General features: G+C 45.3%; 1 protein-coding gene across 28 annotated transcripts in view; it reads left to right on the top strand.

Moving 5' to 3' along the window:
• OBSCN (obscurin, cytoskeletal calmodulin and titin-interacting RhoGEF) overlaps positions 1–25,407 on the top strand; it is a 622,289-nt gene that overhangs the window by 153,391 nt on the left and 443,491 nt on the right. For all 28 annotated transcript variants that reach the window (XM_040431714.1, XM_040431713.1, XM_040431717.1 and 25 more), the window contains 7 exons: positions 3,249–3,518; positions 3,593–3,859; positions 4,389–4,655; positions 5,035–5,301; positions 5,745–6,014; positions 12,595–12,861; positions 13,546–13,812. In XM_040431714.1, coding sequence (XP_040287648.1) covers positions 3,249–3,518; positions 3,593–3,859; positions 4,389–4,655; positions 5,035–5,301; positions 5,745–6,014; positions 12,595–12,861; positions 13,546–13,812 — 1,875 coding nt within the window. The remainder of the gene's footprint in view (positions 1–3,248; positions 3,519–3,592; positions 3,860–4,388; positions 4,656–5,034; positions 5,302–5,744; positions 6,015–12,594; positions 12,862–13,545; positions 13,813–25,407) is intronic.

Here is a 25,407-nt window from a genome sequence, read left to right as displayed (position 1 = left end):
CTTAGACTTTGACATTCACCATCCTTGCTAGGACTTGTTCTACTTGCACAGTGAACAAAAGTGACCAGCTGCCGAATTGGTTTTACCAACACATTGTCTCCCTTCAATTCTGGATTGGTGCTGACAGGTAGGGGTATCACCACTTCATGTCCTACAGAAACTTTAAGCAGGCTTGATGTAATTTAGTCGATTCCGGAGCCCCTGCTGGATTTGACACTGTTACAGCTTTCTCTATAGAGCCAACTGCTGCAGCCATTCATTCAGGAAATACCGCCAACACTTCAGCCCAAATTCACTGGCCACGAGTCCATCAATGTCTCTGAATAACTTCATCCCCAAGATTAGGCTAGTTTCACACTAGCGGCAAGGAACTCCAGCAGGCTGTTTCGGCGGGTGAACAGCCTGTCGGATCTGTGCTTCTGCCAGTGCATGCGTGCCCCCAGACTCCCGCCCTATTGACTATAATGGGGGTAGGCCGGAGTTCCGGCGGCAGCGCATGCCGAGAGGCGGCCGGAATAAAAGTACAACATGTCGTAGTTTTATTCCGGCCGCCTCTTGGCATGTTTGTCGTGCTTCCGCCCCGCCCCCATTATAGTCATTGGGGCCGGAGCGGTAGTCCGGGGGCACGCGTGCACTAGTGGAAGCACTGATCCGACAGGCTGTTCACCCGCCGGAAAAGCCTGCCGGAGTTCCTTGCCGCTAGTGTGAAACTAGCCTTACTGGGACATCCGAGGTTATGGCCTTCTCTGCCACCAGCATCAGCCCTTTCTTCTGGAGTTTTTTTGACCCAAACTGAAATGTCCAGTCCACCATCCCACCATGGGTATCAGCAGAAAGTCTCTCAGGTTGAACTGATTTTGTACATGACTGAGAAATGTTTTTCAAAGATGGATTTATCCATGGTGGTGGGTTGTCACCTGGTGTCAAGCAGGAATGTGAGCTTAATTCTGGGGAAAACTCTGATTTAAGTCTTGTGCATCCAGCAGGGATTTTTCCACTGCAGTATTTTCCCTACTAAATTCCTTGTGTGCAGTGACCGTGTGGGGTGTCATGGACATATAGTGTCCTTCCTGGATCTCCCTCCGGATCATCTTTTGGTAGCCAGCGGTCTGCCAATGTCTCCTCTCTTGCTCGCTATTTTGTTTTCCCAGAACATGAGTACCTCATTCATCTCCCAGACCAGTCATTCTAGGGATGTCACTCGAGCTTCCAGCTGCTTTTCATTATCTGCTGCCATCGAACTTGGGTCGTAGGATAAGTCCCACGTTGCTTCTTCTTTTCCTTGATGATTTCTTCCTTCAGAACCTGGAGAATGGTCAAGTCGGGTTCCCTTTATCCTGTAACACTCTTTGCAGTGCCTGACTTCTCCAGGATATTCTGGTTCAGAAGAACAATATCTACACCACAGAAAGTTCTTGGCCCTTGCTTATTTCAACGTTATCATTAGCTCTTGGAGTCCATTAGCAAAGTAGGGACGTTTATCGCCTTCTTTCTGATGGTGGCAGAGACTCGTGACCTGTGAGATTAGCTCAAAAGTCTTTCTTTTCATTCTCCTTGCCTCTCCTGCTGGAGTGTGGAAAGATAATTTCACTTTTAAATGTGGGGTTCTGTCTGCCCCCTCAAATGTTTCCCACCAATCCCCCAGCAGACAGTTCCATTGAACTTCATCAGATGATTGAGGTCTTCCACAGGTATCCTAGGACAGCCAAGGCTGGAGAAAGATGTGCTAATGTGGAGGGACTGGCTAAATTGGTTGTAGGAAATGTCTCGCTGCATGGCTCTTCATCAGGTTAGAAGTGAAGAGTGAGAACAGTAGAGCGACTGATCTGGAACAAGCGTAGAAGAGAGATCTCTCCTAGATAGGCCTCTAGGTGTTCAGGTGGATCCTAAAGAATCTGTAGAGTTCTTCTGTGTCCTACGTTATTACAGCACCGCCTCGGATGGTAGTCAGACTGTTGGTGCATCAGGTGCCTCCTGCTTTTCTGCTGGACTTTTCTGCAGATACCGGTCACCGGTAGTACTCTATCTATTATCTATCTATCTATCTATCTATCTATCTATCTATCTATCTATCTATCTATTATCTATCTATCTATCTATCTATTATCTATCTATCTATTATCTATCTATCTATCTATCTATTATCTATCTATCTATCTATCTATCTATCTATCTATCTATCTATTATCTATTATCTATCTATCTATCTATCTATTATCTATCTATTATCTATCTATCTATCTATCTATCTATCTATCTATCTATTATCTATCTATTATCTATCTATCTATTATCTATCTATCTATTATCTATCTATTATCTATCTATCTATTATCTATCTATCTATCTATCTATCTATCTATCTATCTATATATTATCTATTATCTATCTATCTATCTATCTATCTATCTATCTATTATCTATCTATTATCTATCTATCTATCTATCTATTATCTATCTATTATCTATCTATTATCTATCTATCTATTATCTATCTATCTATCTATCTATCTATTATCTATCTATTATCTATCTATTATCTATCTATTATCTATCTATCTATTATCTATCTATCTATTATCTATCTATCTATTATCTATCTATCTATCTATCTATCTATCTATTATCTATCTATTATCTATCTATCTATTATCTATCTATCTATCTATTATCTATCTATCTATTATCTATCTATTATCTATCTATCTCATATCTATTATCTATCTATTATCTATCTATCTATTATCTATCTCATATCTATCTATCTATTATCTATCTATTATCTATCTATTATCTATCTATCTATCTATCTATTATCTATCTATTATCTATCTATTTATTATCTATTATCTATTATCTATCTATCTATTATCTATCTATTATCTATCTATTTATTATCTATCTATCTATCTATCTATCTATCTATCTATCTATTATCTATCTATTATCTATCTATCTATCATCTATCTATCTCATATCTATCTATCTATTATCTATCTATTATCTATCTATTATCTATCTATCTCATATCTATCTATCTATTATCTATCTATTATCTATCTATCTCATATCTATCTATCTATCTATCTATTATCTATCTATCTATTATCTATCTATTATCTATCTATCTATCATCTATCTATCTTTCTATCTATCTATCTATCTCATATCTATCATCTATGTAATATCTATCTTTCTCATAGTTACTGTCTAGCTTTCTATATCTTTCTTTGCTTTCTTTCCTACAGAACAATCTATTAACATTGTCAGTGAGCTGAGTGATGTGGAGGTGATGGAACCGGAGAAGGCGACGTTTGAGTGTGTAACATCCATTGTGTCTGTGAAGCCCCCGAAATGGATCCTGGGGGGTGAAGTTCTACAGGATGGGAAAGACCTCACCATAGAGCAGGAGGGGACGGTGCATCGGCTGACCCTTTGGAAGACATCCTCAAAGATGAGCGGTGCCATCCAGTTTCACATTGGGAAGTCCAAGTCCACCGCTCATCTGGTTGTGACAGGTGAGTCCTCCTCTGCCCCCTCTCTCGTTATGCAGGATTCTGACCCCTGAATGGTTTGTCCTTCTGTTCTTCAGAGATTCCAGTGCAGGTCACTCAGAAGCTAGAAGACAGGACGGTCAGCGAGCGCCAGTCTGTCCTCTTCTCCTGTGAGTTCAAGCCTCCTCCTAAGTTTGTGGAATGGTTCTGGGGGAAGACGCAGATCGAAGCTTCAGACAGATACAGAATAAAGCAGGAGCGCGGCACAGCAGAGCTGAGGATTGTGAAGGTGACTCCTGAGGATGGTGGCATATACACGTGTAAAGTCGGGCCAGTCGAGACTTCTGCCATACTCACGGTTCAAGGTAAGGATGACAGGTGACATGATACTTCTTTGTAGAAAGAAAGCGGGCGGCACTCACCATCGTGAAGATATAAGATATTCCTTTATTGCTGCATCAAGCAAAACCCACGCGGCACCAGAGCTGGGAGTCACTTCCCTGCACACTGAATGCAGCCTGACGAAGCGCATATTGCGTGAAACGGCCGTCGCTGCATTCAGTGTGCAGGGAAGTGACTCCCAGCTCCGGTGCCGCGTGGGTTTTGCTTGATGCAGCAATAAAGGAATATCTTATATCTTCACGATGGTGAGTGCCGCCCGCTTTCTTTCTACAAAGAAGAATATTGTCCTGGACTAATTGTTGTTTGGGCTCGTGCACCTCTGAGATTGTGATATTAGAGGAGAACCGTGTGGGATCTGCAATTTCGGGTTAAAGTTAAAGGAGCAACGTGGAGTGTGCCGCCCATAATTCTATTTAGAGTGTGACAGGTGACATCAGATGGACCTCTGCTGTGTGTCACCAGGCACGTAATTATTTGCTCCTGGTTCCTCAGCTCGGGACGTAAAAGTGTTGAAGCCCTTGGCAGATGTGGAGGTGGAGGAAGAGAGTTGTGCTGCATTCTCCTGCGAGCTGTCTCATGATGACGAGGAGGTGGAATGGTTCCTCAATGACACGCTGCTCTACACAAACAACTACAATGACATCAAAAAGATTGGAGAATGCCACACCCTGACCCTGAAGCAAGTGGCTGCTCAGGACTCCGGGACCATCAGCCTAAAGACTCAGAAGCTGACACTCACTGCAGAGCTGAAGGTCAAAGGTGAGGGGGCTTGTAAAGAATAGACAGGAATATTCCATTAGTCCAGCATATGCAGGACCTTCTGGACTATTAGAAGGATCTACAGTATTTCATGATCGAGAGCTGTGTGCTGCATGCTAAATTCTGGTAAGGATCTTTGATGGGTGCCAGATAAGTAGAATTTTGGATTTTCATGTGCCGTATTACGGGAATGTATTATATTTTCTGAATGATGGCCAGTTTAATCGTAGTAAGAGATGTCCCTCTGATAATAGCAAAATTGACGGAGCGAGACGTGTTGTCATGGGCAGGCGGTTTGGAGGGCCTCTTCTGACGAAGGCTGGGACTTTACTGTAGATTGCTCTTCTGACATGTTGGGGTGTGGTTGTCCTTCTTGTAGAGAAGCCTGTAGTGTTCATGAAGTCTCTGGATGATGCGGTGGGAGAGGAGCGAGGGATGGTCACTCTGAAGTGTGAGGTCTCCAAACCCAAAGTCACCGCCATCTGGAAGAAAAATGATCAACTTCTGCCAAACGGAGACAAATATCACCAGATCCAGGCTGGAAAAATCGTGTCCCTTACCATCCACAACCTGAACAAGGCCGACGCCGGACTGTACACCTGTGACATCGGCACTGAAGTGGCAAAGTCGAAAGTCAGCGTACAAGGTGAGTTATACATTCCTATCATCATCCTGTTTGTGGCTCATCACATGCTCACAATGACAGTGGATGTATTCAAGAGTTTGTCACATGACAAATCAGATTTGGCATTGCTCACCATGGACTCACGAAGCCAGTATGGTCAGATGTGTACAGAGACGATGGTACACAGTGTGGTCATGTTCCTCGTCATGGACAGTAGCGTTTTCCTGGCCTAGAACGCATTCCTTATCCCCCAGTCGTATATTTATTGGTCATTCATCAAAGTCTTAGTGTTCCAGTAGTGATGGGTGTCATATTATGTCACATTAGTAATAGTGAGACCTAATTAATGACCCATACAGAAGATGATAATTGCCCCTGGTTACAATGTGACCTGGGCCAGTATTCAAGAGACACCCTGCCCAACATGTGATTCATCCTCTAATCATCCAGTATCGTCCCTGCAGAACTCAACATTGGAATCACGAAACGCCTGAAGAGCACCGAGGCCAAAGAAGGTGAGAGCTGCAGCTTCGAGTGTGTCTTGTCTCATGAGAGCATCGATGAATGCTCCTGGACGGTAAACGGGGTGGACGTAGAAAGTGATCAGAGGTTCGAAGTGTCCAACAAGGGCCGGAAGTACCTGCTGAACATAAAGGAGGTAAAGGCCAGTGACGCCGGAGATGTGATCTTCACAGCTCGCAACCTATCATCCAAAGCCACACTGACTGTCAGAGGTAAGAAATCCCATCATTATCTCAGATTAGCTACTGATATATGTGTCATGCCCTGCTCGGACTATGTGCGGAGGTCTCCCAGATTAGCAGCACGCGTCTAGTCTTGTGTTTTGTTTTGGAGTTGTGTTAGATCCGCCTCCCTTCAGGTGCACTGGGTGGGGTCGTTGGTTTAAATTACTCTAACTCCCAGTGTACCGTGCGGGTTATAGCTTCTGTCAGGCGGTGGAAGCAAGTAGTGAAGGATTGGCTTGTCCTTCACTCTGCTCTGATAAGATAAGTTGGTTTCTTATTTCTTTGGTTTGCTGTCTAGGCTGTTTGAGTGTCGTCTGTTCCCTCCTGGTGCTGAGGGAGCAGGCTGCCAATTTTCCCCTTTCACCATCTCAGGGAATCTAGGGTATTCTCAGCCCAGGCACGAGGACACATTATTCCCACCTTCAGGGTCTAAATGTGGGCTTAGCAGAATAGGGAGAGCTGTAGGGATTTGCTAGGAGGTGACCTTATCCCCAGCTTCTCGCCTAGAAACTTGTTTGTTTAGTTATCTGTGTATATGATATCCTGTCCGCCGTGACATTATAACCCGCCATACTGTGACTGCCATTGCTCAGCGGTTTGGTTATGGCGTCAATTGATGCGCTAGTTGACCGCATGCAGGGATTATCCCTAGAGGTTGCGGATCTGCGTAGTTCGGTCACACGGTGTCAGAATGCTCTGGCATCAGGTGCAGGTCAAATTTGTGGGGAGCCTAAAGTCGCTCTTCCTGAGTGATTTGCAGGGGGTGCGGATGACTTTATCCGCTTCAAAGAGTCATGCAAGTTGTATTTTCGGCTGCGTCCATCTTCATCAGGTGATGAAAGTCAGAGGGTTGGTATAATCATTTCTCTGCTAAAAGGGGACGCGCAATCCTGGGCCTTTTCTCTGCCGCCCGGTTCTCTGGCCCTCCGGTCGGTGGAGGAATTTTTCAAAGCCCTGGGATTAATTTACGATGACCCAGATCGGGTCTCGATGGCGGAATCCAAATTGCGTAATTCATTACAGGGTGAACATACTGCAGAGGCTTACTGTGTTGAGTTTAGGAGATGGGCTACCGAATCAGAGTGGAATGACCCCGCGTTACGTAGTCAGTTTTGTCAGGGGTTATCTGAGAGATTGAAAGATGCCCTTGCTTTTCATGAGTACCCAGATTCTTTGGAGAATGCTATGTCTTTGGCAGTACGGTTAGATAGACGTATTAGAGAGAGGTGTAAGGCTCCCTCCGCACAAGGGATCCCTTCTGTGAGTGGTTTCGTCTCTACTGCTTCCCAGGGTGATGTTACAGGTAACTCTGGGGTACAGGAGGAACCCATGCAGTTGGGTCAGGTATCTTTCCGTTCTGGTAGTAGAGACTTTAGGAAATTGCATAAACTATGTTACTACTGTGGGAAAAGTGGTCATTTTATTTTTGCTTGTCCTTTTGTTAAACCGCATGTTGATGAGAAAGAGAGAACCGTCCTGACTCTTGGTAGCGTGAATGGAGTGGTGGAGCAAGCAGGTATGCAAGCTTCCTGTAATACTCGTTTTCTCCTTCCAGCTATGGTGGCGCTAGACTCAATAATTTTTTTGTTGAAGTATTCATTGACTGTGGTGCTGGGGTAAACCTTATTGACTTTCTTTTTCTTCAAAATCTGGGTCTAAGTACTTGCACTTTAGAAAGAGAGATTCCGGTTTTTGCAATTGACTCTTCCCCCTCTTTCTCAAAGGAGTCTCACTCATATTGTTCATGGTATTCAGTTAAGGGTGGGTGATTCACATGTTGAGATTATGTCTTGTTTTGTCATGAAGGATTTGCCGGCTCCTATAGTTTTAGGCTTACTGTGGTTGAGAAAACATAACCCAATTATAGATTGGCAAGCGAGACAAATCATTGGTTGGAGTGAGTTTTGTTCAGATAATTGTCTTGGCACATCTATCTCTGGTGTGTCCATTACGGCTCTACCTCAGTATCTCTCAGATTTTGCGGATGTCTTTTCGGAGGGTGGGGCTCAGGAATTTCCCCCTCATCGTGACTTTGATTGTCCAGTTAATCTCATCCCAGGGGCTAAGTTGCCAAAGTCTCTGCTTTACAATCTTTCTCAACCCGAAAGAGAGGTCATGCGGAAGTATATCGCCGAGAGTTTGGCAAAAGGTCATATTAGGCAATCTAAGTCTCCGGTGGCAGTAGGTTTGTTCTTTCTAAAGAAAAAGGATGTATCGCTGAGATCTTGTTTGGATTTCCGGGAATTGAACCGTATTACGATCCGGGATCCGTATCCCCTTCCTTTGATCTCCGACCTTTTTGATCAGATTGTTGGAGCCAAGGTGTTCTCTAAGTTGGATTTGAGAGGGGCCTACAATCTGATCAGGATCAAGGAGGGGGATGAGTGGAAAACGGCCTTCAATACGCACGAGGGTCATTTTGAGAATCTGGTTATGCCTTTTGGGTTAACTAACGCGCCAGCAGTATTTCAGCGATTCGTCAATGACATTTTCCATCATTTGGTGGGGAGGTTCGTGGTAGTTTTCTTGGATGACATTTTAATTTACTCTCCTGATCTGAAGACCCATCAGGATCATGTGAGACAGGTTTTGACGATCCTTCGGGAGAATAAATTATATCTCAAATTGGAGAAATGTGTGTTTTCTGTGCAGGAGCTTCCGTTTTTGGGATATCTGCTTTCTGATTCTGGTTTTCGTATGGACCCCGAAAAGGTCCGGGTGGTTCTGGAATGGGACCGACCAGAGAATCAGAAAGCTTTGATGCAGTTTTTGGGGTTTACTAATTATTATAGAAAATTTATTTTGAATTATTCCACCGTAGTAAAACCTCTCACTGATATGACTAAGAAGGGCGCCGACGTCTCTGTCTGGTCGGATGAGGCATTGCACGCCTTTTCGACTATTAAGGAGTGTTTTGCGTCTGCTCCCATTCTGGTGCAGCCCGATGTGTCTCAGCCATTCATAGTGGAGGTTGATGCATCAGAGGTGGGGGTTGGAGCGGTGCTGTCGCAGGGTTCATCTCCTGGCAAATGGGTCCCGTGTGCTTTTTTCTCCAAGAAGCTCTCGGTCGCCGAGAGGAATTATGATGTAGGAGATAGGGAATTGCTGGCAATCAAGTTGGCCTTTGAGGAATGGCGTCACTGGTTGGAGGGGGCGTCTCACCCCGTTACAGTATATACGGATCATGAGAATTTGGCTTACCTGCAATCTGCCAAGCATCTGAACCCTAGACAGGCCAGATGGTCACTGTTTTTTACCAGGTTCAATTTCGTGGTTACTTTTCGCCCGGGGGTTAAAAACGTCAAGGCAGATGCGTTGTCTCGCAGTTTTCCTGGGGGAGGTGATTCAGAGGATCCTGCGCCGATTTTAGCGGATGGGGTGGTGGTCTCCGCTCTGTACCCCGAATTGGAGATGGAGGTGTTGGGAGCCCAGGAGCGGGCTCCTGGTTCTTGTCCCCCAGGGAGGTTGTTTGTTCCTGATGGACTGCGATAAAAGGTATTCAAGGAACATCACGATACTGTCCTTGCTGGACATCCTGGTGGTAAGTCCACCTGTGACCTGGTGTCCCGGAGGTTCTGGTGGCCCGGGTTACGTAAGAGCATTGAGGATTACGTGGCAGCTTGTGAGTCCTGTGCACGGTCAAAGGTTGCTCACACTCGACCTGCTGGTTCACTTCTCCCTTTGTTTATTCCGTCTCTTCCTTGGACGCACTTGTCTATGGACTTTATTACGGATCTGCCAAGTTCCTCTGGGAAAACAGTAATTTTGGTGGTAGTTGACCGTTTTAGTAAAATGGCTCACTTTATATTGTTATTTAGTCTGCCTAATGCTAAGACTCTTGCGTCTTGCATCTAGATTTTTGTGGATAATATTGTGAAATTGCACGGTATTCCTTCGGATGTGGTTTCTGATAGGGGCACGCAGTTTGTCTCCAGGTTTTGGAGGGCGTTCTGCTCTCGGCTTGGCATTCAACTTTCGTTCTCTTCGGCTTTTCATCCGCAGTCGAATGGACAGACAGAGCGTACTAATCAAAACCTGGAGACCTACTTGAGGTGCTTTGTGGCTGAGAATCAGGAGGACTGGTCCTCATTCTTGTCCCTAGCAGAGTTTGCTTTGAATAACCGAAGGCAGGAGTCCACGGGTAAGTCACCATTTTTTGGCGCATACGGTTTTCATCCTCAGTTTGGTCGCTTTTCTGGGACTGGTTCCTCTGGGATGCCAGAGAAGGGAGGAGAGATTCTCTTCTGCCTTGTGCTCTATCTGGCGCAGGATCCAAGTGAATTTAGAGAAGATGGGTGAGAGGTATAAGCGAATGGCTGACAAGAGATGTGTGACTGGTCCGGACCTGTGTGTGGGTGATCTGGTGTGGTTGTCCACTAAAAATATTAAACTGAGAGTGCCATCTTGGAAACTGGGTCCAAAATTTATTGGTCCGTACAAAATATCTGCGGTGATCAATCCAGTAGCGCTTCGGCTGGATCTTCCGCAGACTTGGAGGATCCATGATGTGTTCCACAGGTCTTTACTGAAAAAATATGTGAAACCGGTGGAACCATCGCCATTGCCCCCTCCTCCTGTTCTTGTCGATGGAAATTTAGAGTTCGAGATCTCCAGGGTTCTTGACTCTAGAGTTCTTCGGGGTTCCCTTCAGTACCTGGTACACTGGAGGGGATACGGCCATGAGGAGAGGATGTGGGTTCCGGCGCTGGATGTCAACGCCAGCCGACTGGTGAGGGCTTTTCACAGATCCCACCCGGATAAAGTTGGTCCGGGGTGTCCGGAGGTCACCCGTAGAAGGGGGGGGGGGGGTACTGTCATGCCCTGCTCAGACTATGTGCGGAGGTCTGCCAGATTAGCAGCACGCGTCTAGTCTTGTGTTTTGTTTTGGAGTTGTGTTAGATCCGCCTCCCTTCAGGTGCACTGGGTGGGGTCGTTGGTTTAAATTACTCTAAATCCCAGTGTACCGTGCGGGTTATAGCTTCTGTCAGGCGGTGGAAGCAAGGAGTGAAGGATTGGCTTTTCCTGCTCTGATAAGATAAGTTGGTTTCTTATTTCTTTGGTTTGCTGTCTAGGCTGTTTGAGTGTCGTCTGTTCCCTCCTGGTGCTGAGGTAGCAGGCTGCCAATTTTCCCCTTTCACCATCTCGGGGATTCTAGGGTATTCTCAGCCCAGGCACGAGGACACATTATTCCCACCTTCAGGGTCTAAATGTGGGCTTAGCAGAATAGGGAGAGCTGTAGGGATTTGCTAGGAGGTGACCTTATCCCCAGCTTCTCGCCTAGAAACTTGTTTGTTTAATTATCTGTGTATATGATATCCTGTCCGCCGTGACAATATGTGACGCCAGTGATGAGGCCAGTAATGTGGAGATGAGGCCAGGGAGTGATGCCATTGATGAGGCTGGCACGGATGTTGGTGATGAGGTCAGGCAGTGATGTCGATGATGAGGTTGGGCAGGAATGTTGGTGATGGGATCAGGCACTGATGTTGGTGATGAGTTTGATCAGTGATGTCGATGATGAGGTTGGGCAGTGATGTCGATGATGAGGTTGGGCAGGAATGTTGGTGATGGGATCAGGCACTGATGTTGGTGATGAGGTTGATCAGTGATGTCGATGATGAGGTTGGGCAGTGATGTCAGTGATGAGGTCGAAAGTGATGTTGATGATGAGAAGGGGACATGATGCTGGTGATGAGTTTGGGCAGTGATGTCGGTGATGAGGTTGGTCTGTGAAGTTGGTGATGAGGTCAGCGGTAATGTCGGCAATGAGGATAGGCAATGATGTTAATGATGAGGTTGATCAGTGGTGTCGGTGATGAAGTCGAAAGTGATGTTGATGACATTGGGTAGTGATGTCAGTGAAGTTGGGGATGAGGTTGGGCAATTGCAGCGACCGGGCCGCAGGGGCAATATGTGAGTTATGGTGGGCCGATGGGTGTAGTAGTAGTTTACTTACAGTTCTGTAGCGCTCTCTGGGCTGGTGTGCAGTGAATGGAAGGACAGCACCAGTTCCTTTGGGGCACACTCTGTTGTCCAGAGACTCCCGCCAGATGGCGGCTGAGATGTCCTTGTTGGTGTGGTTTAAGGTGTATAGAGGCAGGGTCCCTGGGGTTCGTGATGTCAGCACTGTAAAGTGCAATGAGGGATAGTGACGAGTAAGGAGAGAGTCAGGAGTTGCTGAACAAATTGGAACTTTACTCGAATAATCACCTTGAGATCGTTATAATCCAGTAGAAGTGCCTTGTTATACAATAATATGGCTGAGCTGCAAATCCCAACACACGTCAGCAGCTACATGCTAGACTGCTCTCCTCCACTAACCTCTCATCTCTCCTCCTGGTGACTGGGTGTAATGCAGTTACCAGCCTGTTGTGAGGAATTTGCAGCTATTACAGACAAAATAGACATGACATTATAAAAGGTTTAGGGGCCCACTTCTAACACGGAGTAGGACACTGCACAATGATGTCGGTAATGAGGTTGATTAGTGATGAGGTCGGGCAGTGATGTTGGTGATGGAGTCTGGGTGGTCACGTTCTCCTTTAACATCCTGTTTTTGTATTTTCAGAGAAGCCAGCAATAATATCAAAACCCCTGGAAGATAAAACTTCCATTGCTGGAGAAGACATTGTGCTGAAATGTGAGCTCTCAAAGGAGGACACAAATGTCAAGTGGTCCAAGGATGGGAAAGTGCTGAGGAGAAACCAGAAATATGAAATCTGCCAGGAGAGAACGGAGACCTGGATCATAATTCATGAAGCCTCAGTCAAAGACTCTGGTGAATACATCTGTGAAACTTCCATCTCCAAGACAAAAGCTTCAGTGCAGATTGCAGGTAGGTGATGACGGGGACAGCTGTTGCCAGGAGAACATGGATCCGTCCTCTTGTTTTTTCATTTGTTTTGTGGGTCTGGTAACACAAATCCCACTTGAGAGACAGAAACACAAACCTCACAGAAACACATCACATGGAACCCCACAAATCACAGTTGTCTGCCATGTCATCCTCCACCCAGTGCTGGGGACTAGTGGCCATCCAGATCCCTCTTTGGTGGCAGCACTTCTAGCATCAACATCTGCTAGGACGCAGCGATGTGTCATGTATCACCCGGAAGCGCGGGCAATGCTGTGCAATGGTCTGAATGGCCATGAGGAAGATCTAGTTTTTAGTGGGGTTTCTCTTTTGTAGACTACTCAGGATGATGGAGGCTACCATAAGAACCATTAGATAATTTACTCTGCATAACCTTTATCCCCTTAACTCTCAAGGAACCAAGGACCATCCATGGAATTAGGTAGTTGACAACCTACAGTCTATGGAGGTCATGAGACCACCTCCTGAGGACTTCTTATGGAGTAGCCTTGTATTATCAGGATTTCAGAGTAGTGCAGGGTGTTGGGTTACCTTGTGTGGAGGATCCTATATCAGATGCTTGTGTCATCTTCTTGAGTTTTTAGCAGATAAGTAGCATGGGGATATTCTGGAAGATGTAACACCCCTCCATATTTATGTCTGCAGAAAAACCCAATAGATTCATTAAGGAGATTTCAGACGTGAAGGCCGAGGAGGGGGAAGCTGCCATCTTTACCTGTGAGGCTGAGAGAAGTCCACCCACCGTGAAGTGGAGGAAAAGTATCACTGAGCTCAAGTCGTCCAAGAAATATGAGCTCAGCCAGAAAGGGAATGTCCTGAGCCTGACCGTCAACGACCTGGAGAAGGGCGACAGCGACACATACATATGTGATATCGGAGATGCCCAGTGCAAGGCCTCCCTCACTGTCACAGGTATGAGCGGGACTGCTGATATGCTACTAAAATAACCTTCTGATACTCTACTGATACCAGGCTAATACACTCATCATACACTGCTAATACACTGCTGATACAATCATCATACACTGCTGATAAACATCTGATATACTACTGATACACTGCTCATACCCTGATGATACTGTACTGATACACTGCTGATACCTTACTGGTATCCTACTGATATATTACTAATACACTGCTGATACACTGCTGATAAACATCTGATATACTACTGATACACTGCTCATACACTGCTCATACCCTGATGATACTGTACTGATACACTGCTGATACCTTACTGGTACCCTACTGATATATTACTAATACACTGCTGATACACTGCTGATACAATCATCATACACTACTGATACACTGCTGATAAACATCTAATATACTACTGATACACTGCTGATACCCTGATGATACTGTACTGATACTCTACTGATACCTTACTGGTACCCTACTGATATATTACTAATACACTGCTGATACAATCATCATACACTCCTGATACACTGCTGATAAACATCTGATATACTACTGATACAATGCTGATACCCTGATGATACTGTACTGATACACTGTTGATACCTTACTGGTACCCTTCTGATATATTACTAATACACTGCTGATATGCCAACAATGTCCTGCATGTACACTTCCGATACACTGCTGATACATTGCTGATACTAGGGATGAGCGAACTTCATATTTTGAAGTTCAAATTCGTGTTCCGGTTGGGGTATATGCCGAATTGCATTATGGATTCCGTTACCACGGACCATAATGCAATTCTATGACGGAATGCCTTTGGAGACATTCCGTTATTCATTCGGTCATAATAGAAGTCTATGGGCTGCAACACGGATCCGTCCCGTTTTCATTATGATGGAGTCCTCTCCTGTTCGCTCATCCCTAGCTGATACCCTGGTGATACTGTACTGATACACTGCTGATACCCTGCTGATACTGTACTGATACACTGCTGATACCCTGGTGATACTGTACTGATACACTGCTGATACCCTGCTGATACTGTACTGATACACTGCTGATACCCTGGTGATACTGTACTGATACACTGCTGATACCCTGGTGATACTGTACTGATACACTGCTGATACCCTGGTGATACTGTGCTGATACACTGCTGATACCCTGGTGATACTGTGCTGATACACTGCTGATACCCTGGTGATACTGTACTGATACACTGCTGATACCCTGGTGATACTGTACTGATACACTGCTGATACCCTGGTGATACTGTACTGATACACTGCTGATACCCTGGTGATACTGTACTGATACACTGCTGATACCCTGGTGATACTGTACTGATACACTGCTGATACCCTGGTGATACTGTACTGATACACTGCTGATACCCTGGTGATACTGTACTGATACACTGCTGATACCCTGGTGATACTGTGCTGATACCCTGGTGATACTGTACTGATACACTGCTGATACCCTGGTGATACTGTACTGATACACTGCTGATACCCTGGTGATACTGTACTGATACACTGCTGATACCCTGGTGATACTGTACTGATACACTGCTGATACCCTGGTGATACTGTGCTGATACCCTGGTGATACTGTACTGATACACTGCTGATACCCTGGTGATACTGTACTGATACACTGCTGATACCCTGGTGATACTGTACTGATACACTGCTGATACCCTGGTGATACTGTACTGATACACTGCTGATACCCTGGTGATACTGTGCTGATACCCTGGTGATACTGTACTGATACACTGCTGATACCCTGGTGATACTGTACTGATACACTGCTGATACCCTGGTGATACTGTACTGATACCCTGGTGATACTGTACTGATACACTGCTGATACCCTGGTGATACTGTGCTGATACACTGCTGATACCCTGGTGATACTGTGCTGATACACTGCTGATACCCTGGTGATACTGTGCTGATACACTGCTGATACCCTGGTGATACTGTGCTGATACACTGCTGATACCCTGGTGATACTGTACTGATACACTGCTGATTCCCTGGTGATACTGTACTGATACTCTACTGATACCTTACTGGTACCCTACTGATATATTACTAATACACTGTTGATACAATCATCATACACTCCTGATACACTGCTGATAAACATCTGATATACTACTGATACAATGCTGATACCCTGATGATACTGTACTGATACACTGTTGATACCTTACTGGTACCCTTCTGATATATTACTAATACACTGCTGATATGCCAACAATGTCCTGCATGTACACTTCCGATACACTGCTGATACATTGCTGATACTAGGGATGAGCGAACTTCATATTTTGAAGTTCAAATTCGTGTTCCGGTTGGGGTATATGCCGAATTGCATTATGGATTCCGTTACCACGGACCATAATGCAATTCTATGACGGAATGCCTTTGGAGACATTCCGTTATTCATTCGGTCATAATAGAAGTCTATGGGCTGCAACACGGATCCGTCCCGTTTTCATTATGATGGAGTCCTCTCCTGTTCGCTCATCCCTAGCTGATACCCTGGTGATACTGTACTGATACACTGCTGATACTGTACTGATACACTGCTGATACCCTGGTGATACTGTATTGATACACTGCTGATACCCTGCTGATACTGTACTGATACACTGCTGATACTCTGGTGATACTGTACTGATACACTGCTGATACCCTGCTGATACTGTACTGATACACTGCTGATACCCTGGTGATACTGTACTGATACACTGCTGATACCCTGGTGATACTGTACTGATACACTGCTGATACCCTGGTGATACTGTGCTGATACACTGCTGATACCCTGGTGATACTGTACTGATACACTGCTGATACCCTGGTGATACTGTACTGATACACTGCTGATACCCTGCTGATACTGTACTGATACACTGCTGATACCCTGGTGATACTGTACTGATACACTGCTGATACCCTGGTGATACTGTACTGATACACTGCTGATACCCTGGTGATACTGTGCTGATACACTGCTGATACCCTGGTGATACTGTGCTGATACACTGCTGATACCCTGGTGATACTGTACTGATACACTGCTGATACCCTGGTGATACTGTACTGATACACTGCTGATACCCTGGTGATACTGTACTGATACACTGCTGATACCCTGGTGATACTGTACTGATACACTGCTGATACCCTGGTGATACTGTACTGATACACTGCTGATACCCTGGTGATACTGTACTGATACACTGCTGATACCCTGGTGATACTGTACTGATACACTGCTGATACCCTGGTGATACTGTACTGATACACTGCTGATACCCTGGTGATACTGTGCTGATACCCTGGTGATACTGTACTGATACACTGCTGATACCCTGGTGATACTGTACTGATACACTGCTGATACCCTGGTGATACTGTACTGATACACTGCTGATACCCTGGTGATACTGTACTGATACACTGCTGATACCCTGGTGATACTGTGCTGATACCCTGGTGATACTGTACTGATACACTGCTGATACCCTGGTGATACTGTACTGATACACTGCTGATACCCTGGTGATACTGTACTGATACCCTGGTGATACTGTACTGATACACTGCTGATACCCTGGTGATACTGTGCTGATACACTGCTGATACCCTGGTGATACTGTGCTGATACACTGCTGATACCCTGGTGATACTGTGCTGATACACTGCTGATACCCTGGTGATACTGTGCTGATACACTGCTGATACCCTGGTGATACTGTACTGATACACTGCTGATTCCCTGGTGATACTGTACTGATACATTGCTGATACCCTGGTGATACTGTACTGATACACTGCTGATACCCTGGTGATACTGTACTGATACACTGCTGATACCCTGGTGATACTGTACTGATACACTGCTGATACCCTGGTGATACTGTACTGATACACTGCTGATTCCCTGGTGATACTGTACTGATACATTGCTGATACCCTGGTGATACTGTACTGATACACTGCTGATACCCTGCTGATACTGTACTGATACACTGCTGATACCCTGGTGATACTGTACTGATACACTGCTGATACCCTGGTGATACTGTACTGATACACTGCTGATACCCTGGTGATACTGTACTGATACACTGCTGATACCCTGCTGATACTGTACTGATACACTGCTGATACCCTGGTGATACTGTACTGATACACTGCTGATACCCTGGTGATACTGTACTGATACACTGCTGATACCCTGGTGATACTGTGCTGATACACTGCTGATACCCTGGTGATACTGTGCTGATACACTGCTGATACCCTGGTGATACTGTACTGATACACTGCTGATACCCTGGTGATACTGTACTGATACACTGCTGATACCCTGGTGATACTGTACTGATACACTGCTGATACCCTGGTGATACTGTACTGATACACTGCTGATACCCTGGTGATACTGTACTGATACACTGCTGATACCCTGGTGATACTGTACTGATACACTGCTGATACCCTGGTGATACTGTACTGATACACTGCTGATACCCTGGTGATACTGTACTGATACACTGCTGATACCCTGGTGATACTGTGCTGATACCCTGGTGATACTGTACTGATACACTGCTGATACCCTGGTGATACTGTACTGATACACTGCTGATACCCTGGTGATACTGTACTGATACACTGCTGATACCCTGGTGATACTGTACTGATACACTGCTGATACCCTGGTGATACTGTGCTGATACCCTGGTGATACTGTACTGATACACTGCTGATACCCTGGTGATACTGTACTGATACACTGCTGATACCCTGGTGATACTGTACTGATACCCTGGTGATACTGTACTGATACACTGCTGATACCCTGGTGATACTGTGCTGATACACTGCTGATACCCTGGTGATACTGTGCTGATACACTGCTGATACCCTGGTGATACTGTGCTGATACACTGCTGATACCCTGGTGATACTGTGCTGATACACTGCTGATACCCTGGTGATACTGTACTGATACACTGCTGATTCCCTGGTGATACTGTACTGATACATTGCTGATACCCTGGTGATACTGTACTGATACACTGCTGATACCCTGGTGATACTGTACTGATACACTGCTGATACCCTGGTGATACTGTACTGATACACTGCTGATACCCTGGTGATACTGTACTGATACACTGCTGATTCCCTGGTGATACTGTACTGATACATTGCTGATACCCTGGTGATACTGTACTGATACACTGCTGATACCCTGGTGATACTGTGCTGATACCCTGGTGATACTGTACTGATACACTGCTGATACCCTGGTGATACTGTACTGATACACTGCTGATACCCTGGTGATACTGTACTGATACACTGCTGATACCCTGGTGATACTGTACTGATACACTGCTGATACCCTGGTGATACTGTACTGATACACTGCTGATACCCTGGTGATACTGTACTGATACACTGCTAATACCCTGGTGATACTGTACTGATACACTGCTGATACCCTGGTGATACTGTGCTGATACCCTGGTGATACTGTACTGATACACTGCTGATACCCTGGTGATACTGTACTGATACACTGCTGATACCCTGGTGATACTGTACTGATACACTGCTGATACCCTGGTGATACTGTACTGATACACTGCTGATACCCTGGTGATACTGTGCTGATACCCTGGTGATACTGTACTGATACACTGCTGATACCCTGGTGATACTGTACTGATACACTGCTGATACTGTACTGATACCCTGGTGATACTGTACTGATACACTGCTGATACCCTGGTGATACTGTGCTGATACACTGCTGATACCCTGGTGATACTGTGCTGATACACTGCTGATACCCTGGTGATACTGTGCTGATACACTGCTGATACCCTGGTGATACTGTGCTGATACACTGCTGATACCCTGGTGATACTGTACTGATACACTGCTGATTCCCTGGTGATACTGTACTGATACTCTACTGATACCTTACTGGTACCCTACTGATATATTACTAATACACTGTTGATACAATCATCATACACTCCTGATACACTGCTGATAAACATCTGATATACTACTGATACAATGCTGATACCCTGATGATACTGTACTGATACACTGTTGATACCTTACTGGTACCCTTCTGATATATTACTAATACACTGCTGATATGCCAACAATGTCCTGCATGTACACTTCCGATACACTGCTGATACATTGCTGATACTAGGGATGAGCGAACTTCATATTTTGAAGTTCAAATTCGTGTTCCGGTTGGGGTATATGCCGAATTGCATTATGGATTCCGTTACCACGGACCATAATGCAATTCTATGACGGAATGCCTTTGGAGACATTCCGTTATTCATTCGGTCATAATAGAAGTCTATGGGCTGCAACACGGATCCGTCCCGTTTTCATTATGATGGAGTCCTCTCCTGTTCGCTCATCCCTAGCTGATACCCTGGTGATACTGTACTGATACACTGCTGATACTGTACTGATACACTGCTGATACCCTGGTGATACTGTATTGATACACTGCTGATACCCTGCTGATACTGTACTGATACACTGCTGATACTCTGGTGATACTGTACTGATACACTGCTGATACCCTGCTGATACTGTACTGATACACTGCTGATACCCTGGTGATACTGTACTGATACACTGCTGATACCCTGGTGATACTGTACTGATACACTGCTGATACCCTGGTGATACTGTGCTGATACACTGCTGATACCCTGGTGATACTGTGCTGATACACTGCTGATACCCTGGTGATACTGTACTGATACACTGCTGATACCCTGGTGATACTGTACTGATACACTGCTGATACCCTGGTGATACTGTACTGATACACTGCTGATACCCTGGTGATACTGTACTGATACACTGCTGATACCCTGGTGATACTGTACTGATACACTGCTGATACCCTGGTGATACTGTGCTGATACACTGCTGATACCCTGGTGATACTGTGCTGATACACTGCTGATACCCTGGTGATACTGTACTGATACACTGCTGATACCCTGGTGATACTGTACTGATACACTGCTGATACCCTGGTGATACTGTACTGATACACTGCTGATACCCTGGTGATACTGTACTGATACACTGCTGATACCCTGGTGATACTGTACTGATACACTGCTGATACCCTGGTGATACTGTACTGATACACTGCTGATACCCTGGTGATACTGTACTGATACACTGCTGATACCCTGGTGATACTGTACTGATACACTGCTAATACCCTGGTGATACTGTACTGATACACTGCTAATACCCTGGTGATACTGTACTGATACACTGCTGATACCCTGGTGATACTGTACTGATACACTGCTAATACCCTGGTGATACTGTACTGATACACTGCTGATACCCTGGTGATACTGTACTGATACACTGCTAATACACTGGTGGTACTGTACTGATACACTGCTGATACCCTGGTGATACTGTGCTGATACCCTGGTGATACTGTACTGATACACTGCTGATACCCTGGTGATACTGTACTGATACACTGCTGATACCCTGGTGATACTGTACTGATACACTGCTGATACCCTGGTGATACTGTACTGATACACTGCTGATACCCTGGTGATACTGTGCTGATACCCTGGTGATACTGTACTGATACACTGCTGATACCCTGGTGATACTGTACTGATACACTGCTGATACCCTGGTGATACTGTACTGATACCCTGGTGATACTGTACTGATACACTGCTGATACCCTGGTGATACTGTGCTGATACACTGCTGATACCCTGGTGATACTGTGCTGATACACTGCTGATACCCTGGTGATACTGTGCTGATACACTGCTGATACCCTGGTGATACTGTGCTGATACACTGCTGATACCCTGGTGATACTGTACTGATACACTGCTGATTCCCTGGTGATACTGTACTGATACATTGCTGATACCCTGGTGATACTGTACTGATACACTGCTGATACCCTGGTGATACTGTACTGATACACTGCTGATACCCTGGTGATACTGTACTGATACACTGCTGATTCCCTGGTGATACTGTACTGATACATTGCTGATACCCTGGTGATACTGTACTGATACACTGCTGATACCCTGGTGATACTGTACTGATACACTGCTGATACCCTGGTGATACTGTACTGATACACTGCTGATACCCTGGTGATACTGTGCTGATACCCTGGTGATACTGTACTGATACACTGCTGATACCCTGGTGATACTGTACTGATACACTGCTGATACCCTGGTGATACTGTACTGATACCCTGGTGATACTGTACTGATACACTGCTGATACCCTGGTGATACTGTGCTGATACACTGCTGATACCCTGGTGATACTGTGCTGATACACTGCTGATACCCTGGTGATACTGTGCTGATACACTGCTGATACCCTGGTGATACTGTGCTGATACACTGCTGATACCCTGGTGATACTGTACTGATACACTGCTGATTCCCTGGTGATACTGTACTGATACATTGCTGATACCCTGGTGATACTGTACTGATACACTGCTGATACCCTGGTGATACTGTACTGATACACTGCTGATACCCTGGTGATACTGTACTGATACACTGCTGATTCCCTGGTGATACTGTACTGATACATTGCTGATACCCTGGTGATACTGTACTGATACACTGCTGATACCCTGGTGATACTGTGCTGATACCCTGGTGATACTGTACTGATACACTGCTGATACCCTGGTGATACTGTACTGATACACTGCTGATACCCTGGTGATACTGTACTGATACACTGCTGATACCCTGGTGATACTGTACTGATACACTGCTGATACCCTGGTGATACTGTACTGATACACTGCTGATACCCTGGTGATACTGTACTGATACACTGCTAATACCCTGGTGATACTGTACTGATACACTGCTGATACCCTGGTGATACTGTGCTGATACCCTGGTGATACTGTACTGATACACTGCTGATACCCTGGTGATACTGTACTGATACACTGCTGATACCCTGGTGATACTGTACTGATACACTGCTAATACCCTGGTGATACTGTACTGATACACTGCTGATACCCTGGTGATACTGTGCTGATACCCTGGTGATACTGTACTGATACACTGCTGATACCCTGGTGATACTGTACTGATACACTGCTGATACCCTGGTGATACTGTACTGATACACTGCTGATACCCTGGTGATACTGTACTGATACACTGCTGATACCCTGGTGATACTGTGCTGATACCCTGGTGATACTGTACTGATACACTGCTGATACCCTGGTGATACTGTACTGATACACTGCTGATACCCTGGTGATACTGTACTGATACCCTGGTGATACTGTACTGATACACTGCTGATACCCTGGTGATACTGTGCTGATACACTGCTGATACCCTGGTGATACTGTACTGATACACTGCTGATACCCTGGTGATACTGTACTGATACACTGCTGATATCCTGGTGATACTGTACTGATACACTGCTAATACCCTGGTGATACTGTACTGATACACTGCTGATACCCTGGTGATACTGTACTGATACACTGCTAATACCCTGGTGATACTGTACTGATACACTGCTGATACCCTGGTGATACTGTGCTGATACCCTGGTGATACTGTACTGATACACTGCTGATACCCTGGTGATACTGTACTGATACACTGCTGATACCCTGGTGATACTGTACTGATACACTGCTGATACCCTGGTGATACTGTACTGATACACTGCTGATACCCTGGTGATACTGTGCTGATACCCTGGTGATACTGTACTGATACACTGCTGATACCCTGGTGATACTGTACTGATACACTGCTGATACCCTGGTGATACTGTACTGATACCCTGGTGATACTGTACTGATACACTGCTGATACCCTGGTGATACTGTGCTGATACACTGCTGATACCCTGGTGATACTGTGCTGATACACTGCTGATACCCTGGTGATACTGTGCTGATACACTGCTGATACCCTGGTGATACTGTGCTGATACACTGCTGATACCCTGGTGATACTGTACTGATACACTGCTGATTCCCTGGTGATACTGTACTGATACTCTACTGATACCTTACTGGTACCCTACTGATATATTACTAATACACTGCTGATACAATCATCATACACTCAAGATACACTGCTGATAAACATCTGATATACTACTGATACAATGCTGATACCCTGATGATACTGTACTGATACACTGTTGATACCTTACTGGTACCCTTCTGATATATTACTAATACACTGCTGATATGCCAACAATGTCCTGCATGTACACTTCCGATACACTGCTGATACATTGCTGATACTAGGGATGAGCGAACTTCATATTTTGAAGTTCAAATTCGTGTTCCGGTTGGGGTATATGCCGAATTGCATTATGGATTCCGTTACCACGGACCATAATGCAATTCTATGACGGAATGCCTTTGGAGACATTCCGTTATTCATTCCGTCATAATAGAAGTCTATGGGCTGCAACACGGATCCGTCCCGTTTTCATTATGATGGAGTCCTCTCCTGTTCGCTCATCCCTAGCTGATACCCTGGTGATACTGTACTGATACACTGCTGATACCCTGCTGATACTGTACTGATACACTGCTGATACCCTGGTGATACTGTACTGATACACTGCTGATACCCTGCTGATACTGTACTGATACACTGCTGATACCCTGGTGATACTGTACTGATACACTGCTGATACCCTGGTGATACTGTACTGATACACTGCTGATACCCTGGTGATACTGTGCTGATACACTGCTGATACCCTGGTGATACTGTGCTGATACACTGCTGATACCCTGGTGATACTGTACTGATACACTGCTGATACCCTGGTGATACTGTACTGATACACTGCTGATACCCTGGTGATACTGTACTGATACACTGCTGATACCCTGGTGATACTGTACTGATACACTGCTGATACCCTGGTGATACTGTACTGATACACTGCTGATACCCTGGTGATACTGTACTGATACACTGCTGATACCCTGGTGATACTGTACTGATACACTGCTGATACCCTGGTGATACTGTACTGATACACTGCTAATACCCTGGTGATACTGTACTGATACACTGCTAATACCCTGGTGATACTGTACTGATACACTGCTGATACCCTGGTGATACTGTACTGATACACTGCTAATACCCTGGTGATACTGTACTGATACACTGCTGATACCCTGGTGATACTGTACTGATACACTGCTAATACACTGGTGATACTGTACTGATACACTGCTGATACCCTGGTGATACTGTGCTGATACCCTGGTGATACTGTACTGATACACTGCTGATACCCTGGTGATACTGTACTGATACACTGCTGATACCCTGGTGATACTGTACTGATACACTGCTGATACCCTGGTGATACTGTACTGATACACTGCTGATACCCTGGTGATACTGTGCTGATACCCTGGTGATACTGTACTGATACA

This window comes from Bufo bufo, chromosome 5 (genome assembly GCF_905171765.1).
Source record: "Bufo bufo chromosome 5, aBufBuf1.1, whole genome shotgun sequence".
NCBI classification, from domain to species: Eukaryota; Metazoa; Chordata; class Amphibia; order Anura; family Bufonidae; genus Bufo; species Bufo bufo.
The sequence above is the reverse complement of the archived record's forward strand: the minus strand, read 5'-3'. Positions and strand labels throughout refer to the sequence as shown.